General features: G+C 41.9%; 1 protein-coding gene across 1 annotated transcript; it reads right to left on the bottom strand.

Moving 5' to 3' along the window:
* Positions 1-15,146: 15,146 nt before the first annotated feature.
* Positions 15,147-18,507, bottom strand: LOC127307101 (uncharacterized). Its single transcript, XM_051337802.2, has 2 exons — positions 15,831-18,507; positions 15,147-15,723 (listed from the first exon to the last, which is right to left on the bottom strand). Exons 1-2 carry the CDS (start codon positions 18,502-18,504, stop codon positions 15,362-15,364), a joined length of 3,036 nt encoding a protein of 1,011 aa, XP_051193762.2. The 5' UTR covers positions 18,505-18,507; the 3' UTR covers positions 15,147-15,361.
* Positions 18,508-24,321: the final 5,814 nt, after the last annotated feature.

Here is a 24,321-nt window from a genome sequence, read left to right as displayed (position 1 = left end):
AAGGCTAGTTTCTTCACATCTCTGCAAAACTTTATCAAGGTTCCGCAAGCAATTATCAAAAGAGTTCCCATAGACAGAAAAATCATCCATGAATACCTCCACAATATTCTCGCAAAAGCCATGAAAAATAGCAGACATGCATCTTTGAAAAGTAGCAGGAGCATTACATAAACAAAAAGGCATACGTCTATAAGCATAAGTTCCATAGGGACAAGTGAAAGTGGTTTTCTCTTGATCCTTAGTTTTAACAGCAATTTGTGAAAACCCAGAATATCCATCAAGAAAGCAAAAAATGAGTATTTTTAGACAACCTTTCTAACATTTGATCAATAAAAGGCAAAGGGTAATGATCTTTCTTAGTAACCTTATTAACTTTACGATAATCAATGCACATTCTATACCCTACAACTACTCTTTGAGGGATGAGCTCATCATTATCATTAGGCACAACAGTCATTCCTCCTTTCTTCGGAACACAATGCACAAGACTAACCCATCTACTATCAGCAATAGGATATATAATACCAGCTTCGAGAAGTTTTAATACCTCATTTCTTACCACATCCTTCATCTTAGGAATTAGACGACGCTGATGTTCAACAACAGGCTTTGCATCATCTTCCATATTAATGGCATGTTGGCAAATAGAGGGAGAAATCCCCTTCAAGTCATCAAGAGTGTAGCCAATAGCTCCTCGGCGTTTCTTCAATATTTCCAATAACCTTTCTTCCTCAATCTCTGAAAGCTTAGAACTAATTATAACAGGATATATTTTCTTATCATCAATATGAGCATATTTAAGATTATCAGGCAATGGTTTTAAATCAAAAACAGGATCTTCCTTTGGTGGCAGTGTTGTACCTAGATCTTCTACCGGTAAATCATGCTTAAGAATAGGTTGACGAAGGAAAATTCCATCATGCTCATTTCTTTCTTCCCTAAAAACTTCACTCTCAATATTCTCCAAATGTTGCTGCAAAGGATTATTAGGAGCAAGAGCAATAGATGCACACTGTTCAACTCTAAAATCATTATTAGGCGAATTAGCTTTATAAGGAGTTTTGGCAAATTTAGAGAAATTAAACTCATAAGATTCACCAGCAAATTTAGTCAAAATTTTCTCTTTCTTGCAGTCTATAACAGCTCCACAAGTATTTAGAAAAGGTCTACCAAAAATGATAGGACAATATTTACTAGCAGCAGAACCAAGTACCAAAAAGTCAGCAGGATATTTAATCTTACCACATAGAACTTCCACATCTCGAACAATACCAATTGGAGAGATAGTTTCTCTATTAGCTAGCCGAATAACCACATCAATATCTTCAAGTTCACAAGAACCAATTTCGTGCATAATCTCCGTGTAAAGCTCATAAGGAATAGCACTAATACATGCACCAATATCGCATAAACCATAATAACAATGACCACCAATTCTAACAGATAGCATAGGAACACTAGTTTTCCTAGACTTATTAGGATGTGAAACAATATTAGAAGCATCTTCACAGAAAATAATATGACCATCTTCCACATTTTCAGTCACAAGATCTTTAACTATTGCAATAGCAGGTTCAACTTTTATTTGCTCTTCAGGTTCTATAGGTTTCTTTTCACTTTTATTAACCGCACTACTTATAACAGAATACTCCTTCATTTTAGCAGGGAAAGGAGTTTTTTAAATATAAGCTTCAGGAATAACATGATCAACAGTTTCAATTACAACACATTTATTTATAGATGAATCAATTTTATCTTTATACGGTTCATGATACTTATCAAAATTCTTCTTAGGCAATTCATAATGAGAGGCAAAAGCTTTATAAAGATTTGCAGCAACTTGAGAATCAAGACCATAAGTAGCACTCATATTACGAAATTTATCAGTATCCATAAAAGCTTCAATGCATTTATAATCATAGTTTATACCTGACTCTCTATCTTTGTTGTTCTCCCATCCTTCAGTATTCTCCTGAATCCGATCAAGAAGGTTCCTTTTAAACTCTTCTTTGTTGCGTGTAAATGATCTAGAACAAGAAGTATCCAGCAAGGTCTTGTCTTGAAAAGAAAGTCTTCATAGAAATTATCAATGATAATATTACCAGGAAGCTCATGAATGGGGCATTTGAGCATTAAAGACTTCAATCTCCCCCACGCTTGGGCAATACTCTCTCCATCATGAGGCCAGAAATTATATATGCGGTTCCGATCCTTGTGAATTTCACTTGGAGGATAGAATTTAGAATAAAATCGGGGCACAATATCATTCCATTCAAGAGAATCCCCATTATTCAGTAATTTATACCAATGCGCCGCTTTACCAGACAGCGATATAGAGAATAGCTTCTTCCTCACTTCATCCATAGCAATACCTGCACACTTGAATAAACCGCATAATTCATGTAAGAATAGTAAATGATCACCAGGATGGACAGTTCGATCCATCCCCTGTATAACGGTTATCCACAACACGTTCAATAATTTTCATAGGTATTTTGTATGGAACTTCTTCCTCACCTGGCGCCTCATCCACTACCTTTGCAGTAGTAGTAGATTTTCCAAATAAAAATTCAAGAGAAGATCTCTCCATAATGAATTATAGTAGCAGGCAGAAATAAAATTAGCACTAACAGTAAAAGTTTCCCTTACCAATTCCACTTACCAATAGCGCTTCACTCCCCGGCAACGGCGCCAGAAAGTAGTCTTGATGACCCACAAGTATAGGGGGTGTATCGTAGTATTTTCAATAAGTAAGAGTGTCGAACCAAACGAGGAGCAGAAGGTGTTGACAAGCAGTTTCGATGAAGGATTCACTGTAAATGCTCACAGACAAGTATTCAAGGGGTTTTGATGTAGCAGATGAATAAAGTACAAGTAAGTAAAATGCGAGAGTAATAATTGCAGCGAGTGGCCCAATCCTTTTTAGCACAAAGGACAAGCCGGTTTGTTTACTTATAATGACCAAACGTTATTGAGGACACACGGGAATTTAGTCTAGTGCTTTCGCTTCATATAGCCGATTAATCTTCATTGTTTTGATAAGTGTTGTGTGGGTGAACCTATGCTAATGCACCGCCCTTCCTAGGACTAATACATACTTGTGATTATACCCCTTGCAAGCATCCGCAACTACAAGAATGTAATTAAGATAAATCCAACCACAGCCTTAAACTCTGAGATCCTGCTATCCCTCCTGCATCGATATACCAACGGGGGTTCAGGTTTCTGTCACTCCGGCAACCCCGCAATTGGCAAACGAGTACAAGATGTATTCCCCTAGGCCCATAAAGGTGAAGTATCATGTAGTCGACGTTCACATGACACCACTAGAAGAATAACACCACAACTTAAATATCATAACATTGAATATTACTCAACCATAATTCACTACTAACATTTAGACTTCACCCATGTCCTCAAGAACTAAACGAACTACTCACGAGACATCATATGGAACATGATCAGAGGTGATATGATGATGAATAACAATCTGAACATAAACCTTGGTTCAATGGTTTCACTCAATAGCATCAATAACAAGTAGAAATCAATACCGGGAGAGTTTCCCCTATCAAACAATCAAGATCCAAGACAAATTGTTACAGCGGTGACGAGGTGCAGCGGTGGAGACGGTAGTGATGATGATGGAGATGATGGTGATGGTGATGGAGATGATGTCCAGCTCGATGACGGTGACGATGGCGTCGATTTCCCCCTCCGGGAGGGAATTTCCCCGGCAGATTTCAGCCTGCCGGAGAGCTCTTTTCTCTCTGGTGTTTTCCGCCCCGCAGAGGCGGCTGTGACTCTTCGCGACTATCCTCTGGAGCTTAGGTTTTCAGGACGAAGAAGTACGCGAAGGAGAGGAGGCCAGAGGGGGCTGTGGGCCCCCTCCTCACATGGCGGCGCGGCTAGGGCAGGGCCCGCGCCGGCCTATGAGGGGGGCCCATGGCGGCCCTCCTCGGCTCCTCCTTTTGGCTCCCTTCGTCTTCTGGAAAAATAGGATTTTTCATATAATTTCTGTCAAATGTTGATCTTCCGAAATATTGCATTTTGACGACGCTTTTTCCAGCAGAATCCTGACTCCGGTGCGCGATCCTCCAATAATCATGAAACATGCAAAATAGATGAAATAACATAAGTATCATCTCCAAATACGAAATATATCAATGAGTAACAGTAAATTATGATATAAAATAGTGATGCAAAATGGACGTATCAATGAGGCATCTGCAGAGGCTGCCACCAAGTTACTGTCAGCCCCACCTTCTGGATTCTTATATAAGCTCAAGTCCAAGGACCAGCCGAGCCGTAACCATTCAAGGGTTCGGGTATATTTTCTTAAGCCACATATACATGCAATGATTTATGTCTGATATTATCACCGGCTCTGTCTAATGCTTTTTGGAATTAGGAAACACCAAATTAGCATGCTTATATTCATCATACACTAAATTTTAACTGTTCAGTTTGTAACATAGTGTTATGCACTCGCTTGTGAACATTTGCATTGCTCTGAACTATGCACTTTACACAACCTAACTCTTCCACTTACATTCAGTGCTACACACCAGTAGTACCTCCCATGTTTCCTTCACCATCCTGATGCCGAGCTTGCGGGAATATGGCGGGCCCATGTACATACCCCGCATATAACACCTCCTATGGCTCTATCTACCTTTCTAATAACTCCTTCACAGAGTTACGTGTATGTATTCTCAGTGGTTTAGCATAAATTGGCATATAGTAAAGTCTTGTTTTTAGTCTTCCTGCTTCTTACATTAGTATCAATTTTCACATGCAGACTGTACCTTGTGAACTTCATCCAATGATTAACCAGATGTGTCCGCATGAAGGGTCTTTCACTATGCATGGCAATGGAAAATTGATGAACACCTACACGGTCTATGAGGTGTATGTCTACAAGACGCAGGCCATCACATATTTCTATGGACATGATTGGAGAAAGTTTGCTTTGGACTACGGTCTGAAGAAGGGCGATGAACTGAGGATCAGAAACTCAAACGAGCAGATATACATAACTCCTTATAGAGTTGGAGACACTTCCAAATATATAATATGTAAACTTTTTTGTACTCATATTCTTTGATTACTTCATTCTGAGCAGTTGTTCTAAACCATTCCCTCTGTTCTAGCTTGCTGGGTTTAACATGATCAAAGCTGCAGATCCCCTGATGGAACAGGAGCGGATGTCACAAAGGGCACCCACACCAGCACCGGCACCGGCTTCCCACTCTCCTGCATCAGCACCGGTTCCTGTACCAACTCCGTTTACTGCATCTACCCAGCAGGCCCCAACATCAGCATTGGTTCCTGTAGAGGCCCCATATACTACACCTGCCCAACAGGCTCCTGCATCAGCACTGGTTCCTCTAGTTGCTCCGCGATCGCACCTGCCCAACAGCTTCTCTGCATCGCAACGGTTCCTCTAGAGGCACCGTTTATCGCACTCGCCCAGTCTCCCCGCATCAGCACCGGCTCGTGTACCAGCCCACGCTCCGCACTGCCCCGACGGATCACCGAGGTCTCAGCTCATTATTGTGGCCACCCGTGTGGTGACCAGGACGCATCTGAAGGCTATGTTCGTGAGTATATGACAGCATAACTGCTCTTATCTTGATGTCTTCTCTGCTCAAAGTCTCACATGGTTCAATGCATTGGTGCCATTGACTAATTTTTGGTGGTATCTCTTGCTTTGAATCAGAAATTGCCTAAAAGTATGTCCAGGGATCTCAATGCTGGCTGAAGGGGCAAGATATCCCTCGTCATGGAGAGTGAAGGTCTCGCCGTGGAGGGATAGTACTCCGTCAGTCCCACAGATGGCCGCTTGGCTGTTACTTCCTGGTGGAAAAAGTTCATTGACGGTGCCAAATTTCGCATTGGATCAAAGTTGAAGGTCAAGATCTTTCGATGCCGCTGTGACATGCTGGTCATAAAGTTCGCGGTTGTCTAGTTCTGTTGTCCCATGAGCCCATAGCAAATGCATTTGTAGTTATACTTATATAAGGTTATCTTATCTGAACTGCTAATTAATTGTATGGGTGGTAAAACTCTGGCAAGCTTTTGCTCTTAGAAAGTATGTATGTATGATCAGCTATTATGATAACTAATGTTTATGTTCATCTTAATTTGCATTTCCATTTTAGAAAAAAAACTTAATTTCTATTTTGGCTGACCGACCTACTAGCTGCGTCGTCATCGTTTCAAAGGGGCAGGGATCAAAAGAAAAAGGCAAATAGCCAGAAATTAGTGGTAAAAAATAAATCCAACAAAGGAAACTTTTATTGTTCATAGAGGATGACATGTGGGACCCATGAGCCAGCAGCTTCCTCAACGTTTCAAAGTCGGCACGAGATCGAATGAAAAAGGCAAGTGACCAGAAATAATCCAAGAAAAGAAACTTTATTGTACATAGAGGATGACATGCGGGTCCCATTTTGCAGCAGCGGTCTCAACGTTTTCAAGGCGGCACATGACCAAAAGAAAAATGAAGTAGCCAGAAATCAGGGGGTGAAAAAAATCCAAGAAAAGAAAGATTTCAATTGGGCTGCATCTGGACATCTGGGCCTTCGAACTATCCTGCTGGGCCTTTTGATTCGTACAATTTCAGCCCACTGCAAAACAGGAAAGTTTTGATTTTTCTAAAAAAAACAGGAAAGTCATGTGCTTCGCAAAAACAAAAAACAAGGAGATTCAACATATAAGTTTGTTTATGTAAAAATAAAGATTTAATTTATCCATTTGCAATAGCTCAGAGCGAAATACACTGTTTATTGTCTGCAAAATAATCAAGATATCACATGTTTCTTGTACGTGGAGGCTGACATCGGGGACCCATGAGCCAGCAGCATCGTCAACGTTTTAAAGGCGGCAGGGGATGGAAAGAAAAAATAAACCAAAAATATGTTGGTAAAAAATCCAAGAAAAGAAACATTTTCAATCTGAGAGGATGACATGCGGGACCCATGAGGCAGCAACATCCTTAGCGTTTATTATTCATAGAGGCTGACATGTGGGACCCGTGAGCCAGCAGCGTCCTCAGCGTTTTAAAGGCGGCAGGAGATCGAAAGAAAAAAAAAGCCAAAAATCATTTGGTAAACAAAATCCAAGAAAAGAAATATTTACCGTTCTGAGAGGATGACATGCGGGACCCATGAGGCAGCAGCATCCTCAACGATTCCAAGGCGGCAGGGGATCAAAAAAAAAAAGAAATATCCAGAAATTAATTAGGGGTTCAAAATAAATCCATCAAAGGATAGGAAACTTTTATTGTTCATAGAGGATGACATATGGGATCGACCTGCCAACAGCGTCCTCATCGTTTCAAAGGGGGCAGGAGATCAAAAGAAAAAGGCAAATAGCCAGAAATTAGGGGTCAAAAATAACTCCAAGAAAGGAAACTTTGATTGTTCGTAGAGGATGATATGCGGGACCCATGAGGCAGCAGCATCCTCAACGTTTCCAAGGCGACACATGATTTTAAAAAAGGCAAAATAGCCAGAAATTAGAGGTCAAAATAACTCCAAGAAAGGAAAGGTTTATTGTTTATAGAGGCTGACATGTGGGACCCATGAGCCAGCAGAATCCTCAACGTTTCAAAGGCGGCAGGGGATCAAAAGAAAAAGGAAGTAGCCAAAAATTAGGGGTCAAAAATAACTCCAAGAAAGGAAACTTTTATTGTTCGTAGAGGATGACATGCGGGACCCATGAGCCAGCAGCTTACGCAACGTTTCAAAGGCGGCATGAGATCGAAAGAAAAAGGCAAGTGACAAAATATCAGGAGCCAAAGATAATCCAAGAAAAGAAACTTTATTGTACATAGAGGATGACATGCGGGTCCCATTTAGCAGCAGCGGTCTCAACGTTTCAAGTGCGGCTTGAGATCAAAAGAAAAAGAAAGTTGATTGTACATAGAGGATGACATGCGGGTCCCATGAGTCAGCAGCTTACTCAATGTTTCCAAGGCGGCAGGGGATCAAAAGAAAAAGGAAATAGCCAAAAATCAGAGGATGAAAAAAAATCCAAGAAAATAAACTTTTATAGCACATAGAGGATGACATGCGGGTCCCATGAGCCAGCAGGTTCCTCAATGTTTCAAACATGTCATGAGATCAAAACAAAAAGGCAAGTGACCAAATATCAGGAGCCAAAAATAATTCAAGAAATGAAACTTGATTGTACATAGAGGATGACATGCGGGTCCCATGAGCCAGCAGGTTCATCAACGTTTCAAACGTGGCATGAGATCGAAAGAAAAAGGCAAGTGACCAAAATCAGGAGCCAAAACTAATTCAAGAAAAGAAACTTGATAGTACATAGAGGATGACATGCGGGTCCCATTTAGCAGCAGCGGTTTCACCGTTTCAAACGTAGCATGAGATCGAAAGAAAAAAGCAAGTGGCCAATTATCAGGTGCCAAAAAGAATGCAAGAAAAGAAAGTTTTATATTACATAGAGGATGACATGCGGGTCCCATTTAGCAGCAGCGGTATCACCGTTTGAGAGGCGGCACGGGATCGAAATAAAAAGGCAAGTGACCAATTATGAGGTGCCAAAAAAATCCAAGAAAAGAAAGTTTTATAGTACATAGAGGATGACATGCGGGTCCATTTTGCAGCAGCGGTCTCACCGTTTGAGAGGCGGCACGGGATCGAAAGAAAAAGGCAAGTGAGCAAATATGAGGTGCCAAAAAAAACTCCAAGAAAAGAAAGTTGATTGCACATAGAGGATGACATGCGGGTCCCTTTTAGCAGCAGCGGTCGCAACGTTTCCAAGGCGGCACGGGATCAAAAGAAAAAGGAAGTAGCCAGAAATCAGGGGGTCAAAAATCCAAAAATAGCAAGAATTTTGGTTCATAGATGATGACATGCGGGACCCATGATCTTGAATCGTAAACGGCTCGATCGGAGAGCGTTGAACGAGATGGCGCGATCGAGAAAAAAAACACTGCTAGAGAGGCTGCCATCTGGGCCCTACATCCCTGGGCGGTGCGGATTTGCGTTGACTCGGCCGGCGAACCCGAGAATTTGCGATGCACCACGTCACGGGGCACCATATATAGGAGAAGTTTTGGCCGCTTTCGTCGGGCTAGGTGGCCTCGAAAACGAGAAAAAAAAAGTTTTGACATGCACCACAGAGAGACCCAAAATCGTCGGCCTTGGTGCACCAGCAACCACGGCGCGACTTCAACTTTGTTGGCCATGGCAACTTTTCTTGTAGTGATTGGTTCCATTCATGAGAAAAAACTGCGTCTACACAGCGTACCGGAAGTATTTTTATAATCAATCCTCTAAAATGTTGCGCTGCAACATGCAGCCAAATGAAGGTGAGACTGTGGGAGTCATCAGGGGTATTGTCCGACAAGCGGCTATATGGTTTAAGCCTGGTTTAGACATTTCCCATTCAGTGTTACCTTTAAAAAACACCGATACACTTTTTTATTATGCTTGAAGTGCTGAGAAGTTGTACACCGTTTTTAGTATATACTAGTTTGGATCAGTTTATTTGAACACTGCCCTGCTTTTGTATTTCGTGTTGCCTTCAGATTATAACCCATGCATGGATGTTTTATGATTGACTTTATTTCAGCACTATAATTACAATGTGTGTCCTTTATAACACATGCAGTCATGCTCTGATGTGGTCATCCAACATGATGTGATGTGCTAGTGTACAACTGGTTGTTCACTGTCTAACGTGGATATGCTAAATTTGTTAAATAGTTTATCTTAATTTGTATTTTGGCCTAGGCCCAAGGACTTTGATCCAGCAGATTGTACTCAAGATGTTATTCAGATTTTTCGATAAGGACGTGATCCAGATAGATTCATTACATGTTGATTACAACGATCCACCCATCTTGGCCCTAATTTGGGCATAATTGGTTGTACTGAAACTACACGCAAAAAAGCAGCCATTGAGAAATCTAAACTGCCACTGATCCATATGAGCAGGAAGTATAGGGCTAGGGCTTGTATGAGCTCGATCTTTGAACACGGCAAATCAAGGCTACCGTCTCTCTCATTTACAAATTCCACTGCTTAATTTTTTTAAGAGACAAATTCCACTACTTAATGGTTACGAGTACATTAAAACATCACCTCAAAAAAGATAGTACATTTAGAACAAATGCAGCAAAACTTAAAATCAATGTACACATATTTCTTCCGTCCATGATTGCAATGCCACGTCGTTATTAGTGCGATATTTTGATCAATTATTTAGTCAAGCAAATGTATGTTATATAAAATATACCCATTGGAAAGTTTATTGAAATTGAAATCTGCATCCGTTGATATATTTTTGAATGACATGTAACTAATATTTTGTTGAGCCAAATATTAGTCAACATATGCCTCAAAAACAAAGTGGGCTTGTATTCTAGGATGGCCTAAATATTTCACCTCCTAGCCTCTTTTAACATCAGAAAAACAGCCAATGGGCCTTTTTTTCTTGTGCACTTTCGGCCCATTTCGAAACTAAACTGAGTGATCCTATGAGTCTCCAAAAAAAACACGAAGATTCTACATATAAGTCATTGTATTTCTTTTGTATTCTCTAGTCGACATCACTGAAATCTGCGCATATATACAAAATGTGAGATACCATTGGCAGAGAGACAGATAAAAAAAGGCAAGTATCAGGCAATATTACGGGTAAAAAATAATCGATATTTATCACACCTTTCTTGTAGTAAAAACCTAGTAGCCAGAAACTACGGGTGAAATCCAAGAAATGAAAGGTTTACTGTTCAGAGAGGATGACATGTGGGACCCATGAGCCAGCAGCATCCTCATCATTTTAAAGGCAGCTGATCCAAAGAAAAAGGCAAGTAGCCAGAAATTAGGGATAAAAAATAAATCCAAGAAAGGAAACATTAATAGTTTAGAGAGACTGACATGTGGGACCGATCTGCCAGCAACATCCTCAACGTTAACAAATGCGCCAGGGGATCGGAAGAAAAAGCAAAGTAGTAAGAAATCAGTGGTCAATAATAATTCCGAGAGAGGAAACGTTTAATGAACAGAGAGGCTGATATGTGGGATCTATTTTGCAGTAGCAGCCTCAACATTTATAGTTCAGAGAGGATGACATGTGGGTCCCATTTTGCAGGAGCTGCTTCAACGTTTTAAAGGCGGCAGGGGATCGAAAGAAAAAGGCAAATAGCCATAAATTAGGGGTCAAAAATAATAAAACTAAGAAAGGAAAGGTTTATTGTTCAGAGAGGCTGACACGTGAGACCCATGGGCCAGCAGCGTCCTCAATGTTTCAAAGGCGGCAGAGGATCGGAAAAAAGGTAAATAGCCAGAAATTAGGTTAAAATAAATCTAAAAAAGGAAACTTATTATTCTTAGAGGCTGACATGTGGGACCCATGAGGCAGCAGCGTCCTCTATGTTTCAAAGGACGCAGGGGATCGAAAGAAAAAGGCAAATAGTCAGAATTAGGGGTAAACAATAAATCTAAGAAAAGAAAGGTTTATCGTTCAGAGAGGCTAAGATGGGGGACCCATGTGCCAGCATCGTCCTCCTAGTTTCAAAGGCGGCAGGCTGGGGATCGAAAAAAGGCAAATAGCTAGTAATTAGGGTCAAAAATAAATCAACAAAGGAAACTTTTATTGTTCATAGAGGCTAAGATGTGGAACCCAAGAGCCAGAAACGTCCTCAACGTTTTCAAGGCAGCAGGGGATCAAAAGAAAAAACATAAGCCAAAAATCAGTTGGTAAAAAAACTTCAAGAAAAGAAACATTTATCGTTCTGAGAGGATGACATGTGGGACCCATCAGGCAGCAGCATCCTCAACTTTTCCAAGGCAGCACGGGGTCCAAAAAAAGGCAAATAGCCAGAAATTAGGGGTCAAAATAACTCCAAGAAAGGAAAGGTTTATTGTTCATAGAGGCTGACATGTGGGGCCCATGAGCCAGCAAAGTCCTCAACGTTTCAAAGGCGGCAGGGTATCAAAAGAAAAAAGGAAGTAGCCAGAAATTAGGGGTCAAAAATAACTCTAAGAAAGGAAAACTTTTATTGTTCATAGAGGATGACATGCGAGACCCATGAGCCAACAACTTCCTCAACGTTTCAAAGGCGGCATGAGATCGCAAAAAAGGCAAGTGACCAAATATCAGGAGCCAAAAATAATCCAAGAAAAGAAACTTTGTTGTACGACATGCGAGTCCTAGTTTATTAATCTTTTGGGGGATGACCCCCGGCATGCCAAAAGCATGGCAAACTAGCCTTGTTTAGGCTGTTGAGGTACCAGTTTAAAGGTTATTCCGGATAATGAAGTTGAGTTCGTGCTTAAGTGAAACTATGCTGGTATCCCAGAAGGGGTATACTGGAATAGGCCAAGAAGATACAAGAAAACCGGTATAAGATACCGGAAAATCGGCATAGGCTCTACTGTAGCCTATCGGCCTGTCGGCACTCTAGTCAAAGATTCCTTCGGGAGCTAGAGGACAAGGATGAGCGAAGCAAATCAGCTTTAAACGAAGTCCTGGCGACCAAGCAGGATGATGACGTTAAAGATACCGGCGGAGGTCACAACTCCCTGTTTAAAGTCATAGCAGGCGCCAGCAGGGCCAAAATAGATTTGTAAAGTAGTTTGTCTGGTCAAAGATGCCATTAGAGTTTCTTCCTCTGTAAGCCACCCTCTCCCCCATATAAGGAGAGGGAGCACACCCTAACGCGGGTATGTACTTACCATGTATCTGATAGCCTGTAACCTAGACCTAGGGAGCAGATGATAAGAGAAAAGTAGAGAGAAAGACCTTGTACTGTACATCTTCAACCTCTGGCCAAGGCCAAGTCCATCAATAAATATACCGGTAATCCATCCGGAGTTCATCCCACAGTTACCAAAACCCTCCCCCGAATCCTTTAGCGCACATTCGGCCCCAACTTAAGCCATCCTATGGCATCTGTCTGTTCACCACGATGACATAATCTTCATTATATTCATTCAGTTTTATATGCCCTTCTTGATTTGTGAGCGTTACTTGGTTTATTAAGGTATGTGCTACTTTTCATGTTTATCAACACTCTCATTTTGAATAACAACCGTTGGGCCAGTTTGCATTATTCTGCAATAGCCTGACAAAAATGAAAAAAAAAATGAGCTCCAAGTAGCAGTGACTTAGATGGTGGAGCAGTCATATGAACATGAATCATGTTGAATATCCAACAAGTGTAACTAATATTTTATTCATTGAGGAGGGCACCTTTCGTTCTTATTTATTTGTGCTCATTTTTCGATAAAAGGAATATATTAATATCAAAAGATACCAATTACACTTAACTTCTGCAACAACGCAACACCCTAATGGCAGTACGGATGCATACAACAAAAAAAGAGAAAACAAAATTAAGAAACAAAAGTCCTGCTACAGTATCCCATGCCTAACAACAGCAATACATTCACCACCAAGACAACACCTGAAATACAGACTCTCCAAAGCCGACGCCTCCAAGAAGGGAATAGTGCTCCAGCACCGTCGTCGTCCGACCAACGATATTAGGTTTTCACCCTGGAGATAGTCTCCGCTTTTCAAAACAATGCCTACAACAAGGTCATTGCCAGACACAACCAGATAAGGCCAGACCTTGGGTTTTCACCCTGAAAGGTAGGACTATGAACTTCACTTGTGTTGTCGCCCCTACTTTCATACCACTGTTGTGAAGCTCGAAACACCAAGCAGGTCCATCAACATCGCAGAGACTTGAACCTCCCTTAGCTAGTCATCCCATCTGGCCTTCATGATATTCTCTTCTTCTGACTTTCACCATAGATCCAATGTCACTTGGTGTCAACACAAAAAAGAGCTTCACGCCTCTCCCTCCAGGACCAAACGGTCGAATAAATGCATGGGTGTGCGCGACCGAATACCACCTGATTCAGCAAACTCCAGGCAAAAGATGCGCTGTTCTATTCACCTGCGGAGCCTTCTGGAAATAAATGCTCCGGCTAGATGAAAAAGGATCGGCATCTGGTAGGTCTTCATCTTCGCAGAAGAAGAACCCTAGGACCACCACCTTAAAACCCGAAGCAGATGAACAGGCCCCCACGCCGCCATCAGCTGGCCAACGACGACGAAGGAGTACTCGGTGGACGGCGGCCACCCCAACCACACCATCCTCGCCCTGCAAATCGCCACCCCCTTACTCATGCCGCCGACTAAAGCCGACGATGGATCTAGGAGGGCACAAGATCCAACAGTCGTCGCCACCATCCATTGCTGGAGGTCGTGGAGGAGGAGCCGCCGCTGCTCGTCCAGGGTCGCCGCCCTAGACGTAGAGCTCGTCGAAACCGGTGGCCGCCGCCACAGCCAGTCGCCTCCTCCAGCATCCCCCCGGGCACGTTTGGTGCCGGGGCCGCCGCTACCGTGGCCAGCGATGACGGCAGCGGCCACGATGGCGGCAGGCCCAGGGAGAGAGGACGCGGGGGAGGGCTGGCGTCGCTAGGGTTTGGAGCCCCTGGTGTCGCCCTGGGGAGCAGACACGGGGGGTCAGAAATAATCGCCTCCCAAGAGTTCCCTGTTATAAGAATGCAAAACTAATACCATTTATTTGTGCTCATGTATGGCCATTCGACTAACAAGAGTATAAAGTAAAATATTTTTTTGTAAGTGTAAATTAATAAGTGTAAGAATGGATAATGTGATAGAGAAACATGGAACAAAACAAGATGAGTCTGTTTGTAATTTAGCCACAATTTTATTATAAAATTACCAATCCAACGCATGGTATAAATTTCGAGCCTTCAGCAAGTATGATGTTAATCAAAAGTTTGCCCTCTTTCTATACTCAGGTATTTTTGTGTTATTTTTAAATCATTCTATTTTTAACTAGAGTTTATCAAAATTGAGGAACTAACTAACTCATAAACCGATGCAACTTTAACCTATTGTTTTACATGTGTTCATATTCGAAAGTGTCTATTGTTTTATTGATAAAATGGGCGGGCGCGGCAACGCGCGCCATCATGATCTAGTTAGCATATATAGCACATACGATGAGTTATCTAACAATATGATTTAAATTAATTTTTGATAACATTACGGATGACGTACGCCCTCACATTTGCAAGGGTCAACTTGCTAGTTATTATAAATGCAGGGCAAACACAGTAGTCATCGAAGTTATAAACATAGCTGACAGCTTTATTCTCCAATATAACCGCACAGCCGGAAATTTACTTCATCTAGTTAAAAAAAACCCGTTCCCGTCTTGTAACAAAGAAAAAGAAATGTAGAGAGTTTCAAAAAACAGAAAAAGAAATGTAGATATATATGTGGACGTGTTTTCCTTGGCTTGCTGATAATATTGTGGCTAAGCACCTCATTTGGCTTTTCATTTGACATATGGCGCCTTGATTGCACGCAGCCTGGCAGCTGCTTGTCTCATGCTTATCCGCTCACTTGGGTGTTGACGTGTGCAAGAAAGTGCAACCTCCACCAGAAGGCACAAGCACTGGTGGAACTCGCTCTCTGCTACTTTATTTGAAACTGTATAGGGTTTGTTTTCCTCTAGAAGAACAGCATCAGTGACTTGCAGTATCTGATCAGGGAAACTCCTCTCCACGAAGCTGACAATATTGAGTCCGTCCTCAAACATAGGATCTGTTGGCCTTTTGTTAGTTAGCATCTCCAGAATTACAATTCCAAAACTGTAAACGTCGCCGCAAGTCGATGGATTCCCTCCTCCAGCATACTCTAAAAAGAAGAATGAAACGTAGGAATTTAGCGCATAAGAAAGTACACAGTATGTATAACAAGTTAACAACACACAATTGCAATCGATGGATGGTAGGAAACTTTACCCGGACCAATGTACCCAATAGTTCCCTTGACACCGAACGAAACTGTACTTGAATCGCCGGTTGTTGCCGATCCATGATAGATGCTCGCAATACCAAAGTCTCCCAAGTGAGCAGTCATATCATCATCAAGGAGGATATTGCTCGGCTTCACATCACAATGGATAATCGACCTGCTTCCGCTATCATTGTGCAGATAATCTAAAGCATCAGCGATGTTAACAATTATGTTTGTCCTCTGAGTTATATCTAGATGCTTCTTAGATTTCCCATCGGCTTTATGATGCAACCATGTGTCCAGGTTTCCATTTGGCATGAATTCATAAATGAGAGCTTTGAAAAGACTGCCTTCCATATCCAACGCAGAGCATGCCGTTAGGATAGGAACAAGATTACGATGCTTAATGTTTCTCAGTGCTTCGCACTCCGACAAGAAACTTTTCTCCGCGCCGTGCATATCAAGGTCAAGCACCTTCACTGCCACTTCTAGTTTTCCTTGAACCAATTTCCCTCTGTAAACCGAACCATAGCCTCCTCTTCCAATGAGGTTACTCTCGGAGAAGTTCTGTGTAGCTTGAGCTAAATCATCGTAAGAAACTTTGAGATGTTCACTGAAAGGAGGAACCGATTGGTTTGGTCTTGCCATCTTCTCAGTGAGCAAGAAATAGACCAACAGTACTACTGACATGAAACCAAATACTGGAATGAGTACTCTAATCAGGTAGTACTGTGTTTCTTTTCTCCGAGTGACAGTGGGACATTGGGGCAGATCCAACATTCCTCCACAAAGTCTCGAGTTGCCTCGTAGTGAGACGGAACTGGCATTTCCAAACACTCCGTTGCTTGGTACTCCACCTTCCAGATTATTATAAGACAGATCCAGCTGAGTGAGCTCCTGTAGGCCACCCAGCTCTATTGGGATGAGTCCTGATAAATTGTTGTGGGAAAGATTTAGCATTTTCAGGGTCGGTAGGTCACCCAAAGTCGCTGGAATGCTTTCAGTGAGAAAGTTGTGATCTATCTCAATTATAGTCAAATCTTGACAATCTCCCAAACTAGTTGGAATGTCACCAGTAATCTGATTGGAAGAAAGATATAGTTCGTTTAGATGTTTAAGATTTCTAATCTCTGATGCTATAGGACCTTCTAACTTATTGTAGGACAGTGAACATTTTATAAGTAAAGAGGCAGTGTGAAAGAGCTCCTTAGGAATGTTACCCTGCAGATTGTTATAACTAAGATTCAACACTGCGAGCATGTTAAGATTTCCCATACTAGGTGGTATCGGACCTTCAAATTCGTTTTCTGCTAGATTGACATTTACCAACTTAGTTAAATTGCCGACAGATGATGGTATTAGGCCGGTGAAACTATTTCCAGCAAGCGCCAGAGTCGTTAGATTTTCCCACTTCCCAACCCATGCTTTGATGGGGCCGTTCAGCATGTTGTAACTTAGATCTAGTAGTTGTAAGCCACTTAGGTTTCCTATGCTAGTAGGAACTGGCCCTGACAAGTTGTTTCCGTCCATTCTTAGCTTTTGAAGTACGGGTGACAGCTTACCAATAGAATTTGGTATAGCTCCATGTAACTTATTATCACCTAGTCCGAGAGTTTGTAGGGAACTGCAGTTGCTTAACGCGCCTATGAATTCCCAGCTTTCAATATTCTTGGCTTCGAGCTTGTTTTTCTGAAGGTTTAGAAAATTCAGAATCCCAAGCCTACCAAGAGAACTTGGAACTTGACCAATGAAGTTGTTGAATGAAAGTTCTAACGACTTTAACCCTGAAATGTTACCTAGTGAAGCCGGAATATGACCTTCAAAATTGTTGTGGTTCAGTGCGAGGTATACGAGACTCGGTAGGGTTTCGCCAAAGTTAGATGGCAATGTTTTCCCTAGCATATTGATACCTAAGTCTAGAGTCGTGAGATATGACTGGTTGTATTTGTACAGGGTTTCTGGTATTCCACCAGATAGCCTGTTTCCACCAAGGGCCAAACCCATCAGATTTGAGAATTGCCCGATCTCATCGGGAATGGTACCCGTGAGCTTATTATCTCCAAGAATGATGTTTCCAAGAAGACTACTGTTTTTTAGACTTGGTGGGATTGTACCGGTGAGACTGTTAGAGGCAAGCTCCAAGATCAATAGATTGGATAGGAGGCCTATATTGGGAGGAATTTCACCTACTAGCAAGTTAATACCTAGGGCTATGATTTGTAGTTTGGAACAATTGGTAATGGAATCTGGAATGACCCCGTGCAATAAGTTATCCCGGAGCACGAGTTGTTGCAGTCTACGGAGACTGTTGAGAGGAGGTAACTCGCCAGTGAATCGATTTCTGGACAGGTCCAGTATCTCAAGGAACGTTAGGTTCCCGAGGGATGGGGAAATTGGGCCAGACAGGCCTAGGTTGGGGAGGTTCACCACGGTGACTCGGCCTGAGTGCGTCAGGCTGCAGTTGACGCCCTCCCACTGGCAATGTGGGATGCTAGTGTTCCAAGAGCTCAAAGCTTGCCTTGGATTGTTGGTGATGGCCCGCTTGAAATCTAGCAACGAGAGGATGTCCGTGTTGTTATCAGGAACTATCAAGCAATGAGCATTGCCAACACCATAAGAAATGAGCAGCAGTGCCAATAGCAGGAGCATGGTGTGTCTCGCCGGTTGACTGGCAGACATAAACCCCCGTCACCTGCAAAGAATGAAGAATAAGCATTGTGGGTACTATGTTCACAATTATGGTGCTGGACTGTGTGACATTGCTCTGATAAACAATCATAAGTTTATGCTCTGATCGGGGGAAAAGTAGTTTAGAACTCATGTGGATGAGTTTGTTGATAGCTTGCAGTTACTAGAGCACAGTCGCATAGAGATGAAATGTTTGGCAACAAATTAAGACAATAATGACAATACCGGACGGCAAGACGGAAGCCAAAATAGATGTTAAGCACTACAACTAAAAAGGAGGACAGAGTAGGGCACCTTTGCTCGGCCGAATCCCACGAAACGGCAGCCTCTCTTGCATGGTTTTGCCGGGTGCTGTGGAGTGTGAGTTGTAGTTTTGGATGCTCGGCTGGCTGAGGTCCAAGGGGTTTAAAAACACTTTTACAGCAGCATCACATCCACACACTCGCATATCATCTGAATTCTCACGCCTTATCGTAACTTTGACCGCCTGGACCGAAGACCCCGAGTCCGTCAACCTTGTCAGTTACCGTTCCAGTTTTTATCTCGCTACCCACCGGCTGCCGTAGCTGTCTGAGCTAGACAAGATCGTCGCGGCATGCCCAGCCTCGAATCCCAGAGCGCTGCTGCTTGTTCTACTCGATACTTTTCAGCAGGAATCGGACAGAGATATTCTGCGTCAGAGCGCGACCTGTCTCGGCTATTTCGACCCGGACAAAACTTGCACGTGGAACAGTCTACTGGTCCAAGATTATGTTTTAAATTATGTTTGATTTTTGTGATAACGGTGCTTCCAGAATGTTTTGTGCGGACAAGACTTGTTTCGTTGTGTTCCTTGGAGATATGTTAGAGCGGGTCAAGTAGACTTGTATGCATTCGATCTGGACAACAACAGAAAATGTTGATGCCGTGCCTCCAAGGGTTATGTCGATGCTGAATGCCATGTTACAAATCAAACGGAGGAACGAAAATTACACATTACAAACGTTCGCCGAGTTCGATTGAGGAAATATAACAGAGGAAAGAGCTAACATCTGATCAGCGACAGTAACGACTCTCCCGAGAAATAGTTGCCGCTAGACACGTAACACGGATGATCACCACAGAGCAGAAGTCGGTTTCTTCCGCATGGCTTGTGGTTCACGAGAAAATCCTTACAATAGGGGCGTGTTTGGATTATGGCATTCTTTTTTCCGTTTTTAGGTTTGGCTCGATAGATGGTGCATGAGAAAAAAATGTGGACATGTTTTTTTCAGTATAACTAGCGCAGTGACCCGTGCATTTACGTGGCTAGATTAGTGATAGGTTCTCTACATAACTCTAATCTATGTAATCATTCGTATTCTTCACTTTGTACTGAAATATCAATGTAGGGAATGGGTGACAATAGTTCATACACATTAGATCGATGAATACCTTGTTAGATCAATAAAGAAATTAAATTCGTGCACTCATATTATTCATTTATCAATCTTTTCTATAAATTTCCTAATAGATCTATATTATTGTTGAAGAGTTATATTGTCATGAAATAGTAAAATAATATGATGTGTCCACTATTTTCATATGTAAATAACAATTATATGTGCTTTAGTAGCAATTCATTTTTCTTAATATTTTGCTTTTCACAGAACATACAGTCCACGTACATATTTGAAGGCATACTATGAGCCAGTCTCGTCATGGTCTGTCAATTCCATATATCTTTGCCAAAAGTATAGATTAATAACAATACTAATCAATACTTGAGTACTGTCTCCGTACCAATATATTTAGGTAATACGAAGTTCAAGAAAAAGTTTGAACACAAATTGTGTCAATGAAATATAAATTATATACCACATAAATTATACCAATGGCATATTTATAAGACTATTCCTGCGGTGTAATTTTTGTGGTTACCTATTTCAGATGGTGATAATACCACCCGAGTTAGTTGATGTGATGAAAAATAAATCAGGTACACATTTTTTTTGAGATATCAAACCAAAATATTTTTTCAATAATCCATACAATCTACAACAATTGTTAGTTAGCAAAGGAAACATGTTGAATTATAAGCTGAATGTGCATAACATGATGAATTTTCTCCACTGAATCTGTATGAGAAACATCAGGAATTTGGTGGCCTGTGCATGGTGAACATCAAGTCTGACATAAAGATAAAGTTCAGCAATAAGATGAAACCTATTGGGGAATGCCATTCATCACACGTAACACCAAATACAGTTAAACCTATATATCTACTGCATGCTGCTTGCTAGCTAATTCAACAAAAAGCAGTAGCTAATTCAGATACGGAGTAGTAGATTACTGAGCACAAGGAGATACAAAACAGCACGACGATCCTCGACAGGTACCGGCTCGTGGCTGCTGCTTGCTGCTTGTGCCTGACGTTGCGCGCTGTCTGCTGCTTGTGCCTCCTGTTGGAGAACGTCCGTGACTGCTTGTGCTAACTCAATGCGCCAGTTCCACTCCAGGCCGTCACCTTGCTCGATGCAGGCGAATAATTCTGCAAACTCCTTATTACCCTGAGGGAGTATATAAATTTAAATTTAGGGAAATTTCAACACCAATGAATCAATTTATGGAATACACATAGCTATATGAACATATCCTATTAATATGCAAGAGGGTATTCCAGAAAGCATAGTGCAAGTTGCAAACTTCCTTAATTTTCTGAAAACTGCTATTTGCGACGTGTGTAGCTGAGCACATCCCTTGCTCCCTAGCTAGCTTATTCTTCTCACGTACAAAACCAATTTTAAAAACAATGTTAAGTGTTAGTGCTGGTGATTAGCATCCACTATTTCAGAAAAACGTGTCAGTGGGCGAGTGAAAGTAAAGTATAATTCTTATGCTACTGTTTGAGTTAACGAAATATGAATCTTAGGTTCCTTTAAAATTCATATGGCATAGGCTATTACGTAAGAATTTTGGAGGATCCAGTACTGTGTCCTGTTTTGGCTTTGTGTTTACACTCATTGCGCTTTTCTAGCGGGCATCGACACTTCTGAAAATTTTCTATTCTTATTCTACCGTTTGAGTCAAAGAAATATGAATCTTAGATTCCTTTGAAGTTTGAACTTCATATGATCATAATATCATGATATTGTTTACTATTACATTATAGAATTTTGGAGAAAAACAAACATGGGTACTATCTCTTGTTTTCAACTCTTTCTATATACACTTCATGCGCTTTTCATATCTAAGCGGCACTTCTGAAAAAATTCCGTCCATGTAGAATTTAGGATACATGGTCCTTGTGAAACTGAATTCTCGCCAGGCGGCCTCCCTGGGATTCATGGATTCCTAAGATCTCAATAGATTTGTTAACCCAAAAACCATATAAATTCAATTGTTCACATCGAATAGATGAATAATTGAATGGCTAGCTATAATCCAAAATAAGAAAGCAAGAGCAATGATATATGGCTAAACTTTATCGGAAAAAATATATATGGCTAAACGGATCCACTAGTGGAAAACAGGCCTAATGTCGCGGGTCGTATGACCCTTTTGTCGCGGGCGGCCAGCCGCGACAAGGGAGGCGCGACAAAAGGTCATCCTTTTGTCGCGGGTCGCTTACGACCCGCGACATAAGGTCCACCACGTGGCAGCCGCGGGGCGCGCAGGGCACAGGCCCTTTTGTCGCGGGCGGTATTACCACCCGCGACAAAAGGCCCTCTACGTGGCGCGCGCACAACGCTGCTGCTTTAGGGTTTGAGGGGTGCAGCACCCCCCCCCCACCACCGACCGCCTGTTATTTCATTTTTTTCATTCGAAAATAAAAGTTGCATATATTTGTACGCTACTAGAAGTTGTACACGTTCATTCATTATATATATCGATCAAACAAATATTGGAAGCAAAAGTCGATTCCCCTTACATATTCTTCCCTTACATATATATATATACATGGAGCTCACGATCGACAGACAAGCGGTACTAACGACCGTCTATTTGGAGGAAGAGCATCTACTTGGACTAAACAAGCCTTTGTTGTTTATTACTTCTCTAACCAAAAGTCCCGCCCGTTCCTCGGCGATTCCTAGTAGGTGTTCCTTTGGTTGGAGTATGTCCCGCATGTAGTCGACCTATATATGAAAATGAGATGAGTATGACTATATCAATCTTGATAACGAAATATTGATGATAATAAATGAAGTTGTGAATGTTATTGCTTACTTCAAATTTATTTTTGTTCTGCTTCTCAGTGGTTAACATGCGAATGGACTCGCAAACGTAGTATCCACATAGATTCGTCCCTTGTGGCTGCTGGGGGCACGGTACAGGAGTAAATGTTAGCTTCTTTGCCCAGGTAATCTCCTTATGATGATTCTTCGAAGCTTGCCAAGCCCTGCCAGGTAAAAGAATGATTGAATGAGTGGATAATTAATTGATATCTCACGAAAGATAAAGCGCGGCGATGAAAGAAATTACACTTGGAGCAACTTCTGCAAGTCGTGGAACCCGTCCACGCCTCTACTCAGTGGGTCTCTTACTTCAACTATTCCCTTATCAGGTTGAATGTCTAGTAGAATCCAGTGGAAGCTGCACATGTTATGCATATATGTCAGGAATTACACTTAACATCGAGTAAGAAAATTTGAATGTGCATAAAAGATCATTAAGACTCTCACTCGTAGTTGTAAGGAAACAATATTGAATCACAGAAATATTGCTCCCCCAAAACCTTAGTAGGTTTCCCCCCGTTTCTTCGCGTTTATGCTTTACCGTTTCAACATGTATTATATCTGGGTCAATAGACCCAACATTGATAATATTATTACTTTTGCATTCACTGATCTTCAGTCTGCATAAGAGAACACATAAGATATAATGAGTATATGCAATGAAAACGAACATGAACTGAATGAAAATGAACTTATATGTAGTTAACAACTTACAAGCAATAGCAACTCATGAGAGATTTGTCGAGGGCATCTAGATTGAATAACTCGCGTAGTTCATTCATCTCAATATGGATCTCCTCCTTTCGGTAGTAATATTCCCATGGTATACTCGCCACGATGTACCTTATGTTCTCCTTGCATGCATCAAGGTACCACTGATGCAAATTCCGCATATGTGTTGGCAGTTTATGCAGCTGCTCTCTGCTGACCAAGTCGGCCCCGTAGACAAATTTAGGAGCTATATCAGCAGTGGGTAGTGCACCATCTGCTGCAGACAGCAATTCCTCCACGGTAACTGAACAGGAAGCCGCTAGCCTTGCAGCTTCTTCCATATCGAGACCACCATGTTCCTGGTACACCTTGGGAACATTAAACACTTTGATTGCTGGGATCGATTGTTTGGGCTGATCTCCGAGGAGGGGAACTTCCTTTCTCTTTTTGCCTTTTGTCGTTTGCTTGGCCTTGAGGGGTGCACTTGTTGAACTTGACTTTTTCTCGGCTGCACTTCTAGCTGATGATTTGCTCGTGCCAGCAATGGCCTTCTCCTTAGCCTTTTCATCCTTCTTATTGTCAATTACCTTCGCAAGAGTGCGTGTATAGTCATCCTTCTTCTCGTGTAAGTCATACTGCGATGGTGTGTTCAGAAAACTAGTAGCATATTCTATTTGCTTCTCTGTGTATGGCTCTGGCGCTGGAGGTTTTGGCTTATGAAAAAAATCATAATTGTATTTCTTAACAATGGCATCATTTTCCTCCTCAGTACGATCGTAAGGATGGGGGGGGGGGAGGAACCTTTGGTACTTTTGGGAGGGGTGACATCTTGCGGACAGGACTCTTGAAACGCTTCCGGCTGGGTGCATTCCGAGTCTTAGTGGGCGGAGGCGGCGGCGCT

This window comes from Lolium perenne, chromosome 6 (assembly GCF_019359855.2).
Source record: "Lolium perenne isolate Kyuss_39 chromosome 6, Kyuss_2.0, whole genome shotgun sequence".
Classification (NCBI taxonomy): Eukaryota; Viridiplantae; Streptophyta; class Magnoliopsida; order Poales; family Poaceae; genus Lolium; species Lolium perenne.
The sequence above is the reverse complement of the archived record's forward strand: the minus strand, read 5'-3'. Positions and strand labels throughout refer to the sequence as shown.